At 31.3% G+C, this 2,376-nt stretch overlaps 1 protein-coding gene across 1 annotated transcript; it reads right to left on the bottom strand.

The window, feature by feature from the left end:
• Window positions 1–1,526: 1,526 nt before the first annotated feature.
• Window positions 1,527–2,008, bottom strand: LOC129461891 (large ribosomal subunit protein eL27). Its single transcript, XM_055241359.1, has one exon. It carries the CDS (start codon window positions 1,977–1,979, stop codon window positions 1,569–1,571), a length of 411 nt encoding a protein of 136 aa, XP_055097334.1. The 5' UTR covers window positions 1,980–2,008; the 3' UTR covers window positions 1,527–1,568.
• Between the last annotated feature and the right edge of the window lie 368 nt (window positions 2,009–2,376).

Raw genomic sequence — 2,376 nt, 5'->3', positions numbered from 1 at the left:
TTAAAAAAGCAGAAAATGACACCAGACTAAAATTTGAATCTCTACAAATAAATGAAAAGAATCAGAAATAATAAAACTTAATAGATATCAATATATTTTTCATTAATTTTATTACTTTAAAAGGCAATTTACTATCAAAACCAAAAATAGTAACAACATGTGATAATTCATACACACATATCACAAAAATACATGAAAAATTGGAAGAAAGAATTTGAATATATTGTAAAGTTATTACATAAATCATGAAGTGGTAGAATACTATCTAAAGTTAGACTGTGTTAAATTATATATTATAAGCTGTATGTAAACCACTGAAAAGCAGAAAATGAGGTATAAAATAAAGCCATGATGGATATTAATTGAAATAATGAGTAACTCACAATTCATTAAAACTCCAAAAAAAGCAAGATCCAACCACATGCTGCTTACCAGAAATACACTTTAAATATACAGGCACTGATAGGTTAAAAGTAAAAAGATGAAAAAAGGATATACCATTAAAAAAATTAAAGCTGGGATGACTCTATAATTATCAGACAAAATAGATTAATAAAAATGAAATCTAACAATTATAATGAAGAATGTTACTTAGTGATAAAATAGTCGGTTCACAAAGAATATATGATAATTTAAAACAAGTATGATTCTTGAAAGAAGCCTCAAAATGCATAAAGCAGAATGCAATGGATTGAAAAGAATAAATGGTCAAGTGTATAACTATGGCTTAGTACCTCAACTTTCATCTGTCTGTAATTAATAAAACAACTAGAAAAATCAATAACTAAATATATAGAAAACTTGAACACTGTGATCCCAATTTTTTAAATTTGATTTTACAAATGCCCTGCCTAATAACTTCATAATTTATAATTCTTTGAAGTGCATATAGCAAAGATTCATGGTATTCTAGACCATTAATTTTTTGTAATTTAACCCAACAAATTTAAAAGAATTGGAATCACACACAGTATGTTCTTTGACCAAAATGAAGTTGAGCTGGGAATTAATAATAAAATGATATCCAGAAATGCCCAAAATATTTAGAAATTAAACAAGTGAATTCTACGTAAGCCATAAGCCAAAATCAAAATTACAAGAGAAGTTGGAAAACATTTTAGATTAAATGGGAATGAAATTACAACAAATCAAAATTTGGGAATTGCAGATAAAATAATGTGAAAATGAAATTTATAGCATTAAATGCTTATCTTAGAAACAAAAAAAAAATCAAACAATGACCTAAGATTCTGTATTTAGAAATGAGAAAAGGAAACCAAATTAAAATCAATGCAGCACAATAAAGAAAACATTAAAGATAAAAAAGAAATCAATGAAATTGAAATCAAAGATACAATGGAGAAAATCAATAAATCTAATGAATCTCTAGATTTTAATTATTACAAAAGTGGAGACACTCAGATGACCGCTATCAGAAATGGCAGAGGAGATATTACTATAGAACCTGTGGACATTAACAGGACAATAAAAAAAAATTTAAACTATGTGCCAAAGAGTGCATAATCTTTTTTTTTTTTTTTTAATTTTTAATGATCAAAACAAAGCATCTAAAACCGCAGTTTCTGGAAGAACCACTTGTTCTTGCCTGTCTTGTATCTCTCTTCAAACTTGACCTTGGCTTCCCGTCGGGCCTTGCGTTTAAGAGCAGGATCTCTGAAGACATCCTTATTGACGACAGTTTTGTCCAAGGGGATATCCACAGAGTACCTTGTGGGCATTAGGTGATTGTAGTTATAAACTTTCACAAAAGACTTTATCTTTGACCTCTTGGCGATCTTCTTCTTGCCCATGGCAGCTGTCACTTTGCGGGGGTAGCGGTCAATTCCAGCCACCAGAGCATGGCTGTAGGGGCGATCTGAGGTGCCATCATCAATGTTCTTCACGATGACAGCTTTGCGTCCGGAGTAGCGTCCAGCCAGGACAAGCACCACCTTCCCAGGTTTCATGAACTTGCCCATTTCGGCAGCAACCACTCGGGCCTACCAAGAGTGCATAATCTTATATAAAGCGAACAAATTACTTGAAAAAGAAACTAACAATACTCACTGGAAAATGAGGAATATTCGGAACAATCATAAAATTATTAATGTAATAAATTTTAGTTAAGAATCTCGGGGGGAGGGGGGAGGGACAGCATTAGGAGATACACCTAATGCTAAATGACGAATTAATGGGTGCAGGAAATCAACATGGCACATGGATACATATGTAACAAACCTGCACATTGTGCACATGTACCCTAAAACCCTAAAGTATAATAAAAAAAAAAAAAAAAAAAAAAAAAAAAAAGAATCTCCCAACAACCACACAACAAACAATAATCAGACAAAACTTTCTGGAAGGAAATTCTGTCAG

The sequence above is a fragment of the Symphalangus syndactylus genome, chromosome 14 (assembly GCF_028878055.3).
Source record: "Symphalangus syndactylus isolate Jambi chromosome 14, NHGRI_mSymSyn1-v2.1_pri, whole genome shotgun sequence".
Taxonomy (NCBI): domain Eukaryota; kingdom Metazoa; phylum Chordata; class Mammalia; order Primates; family Hylobatidae; genus Symphalangus; species Symphalangus syndactylus.
This window is presented reverse-complemented; position numbering and strand designations above follow the sequence as displayed.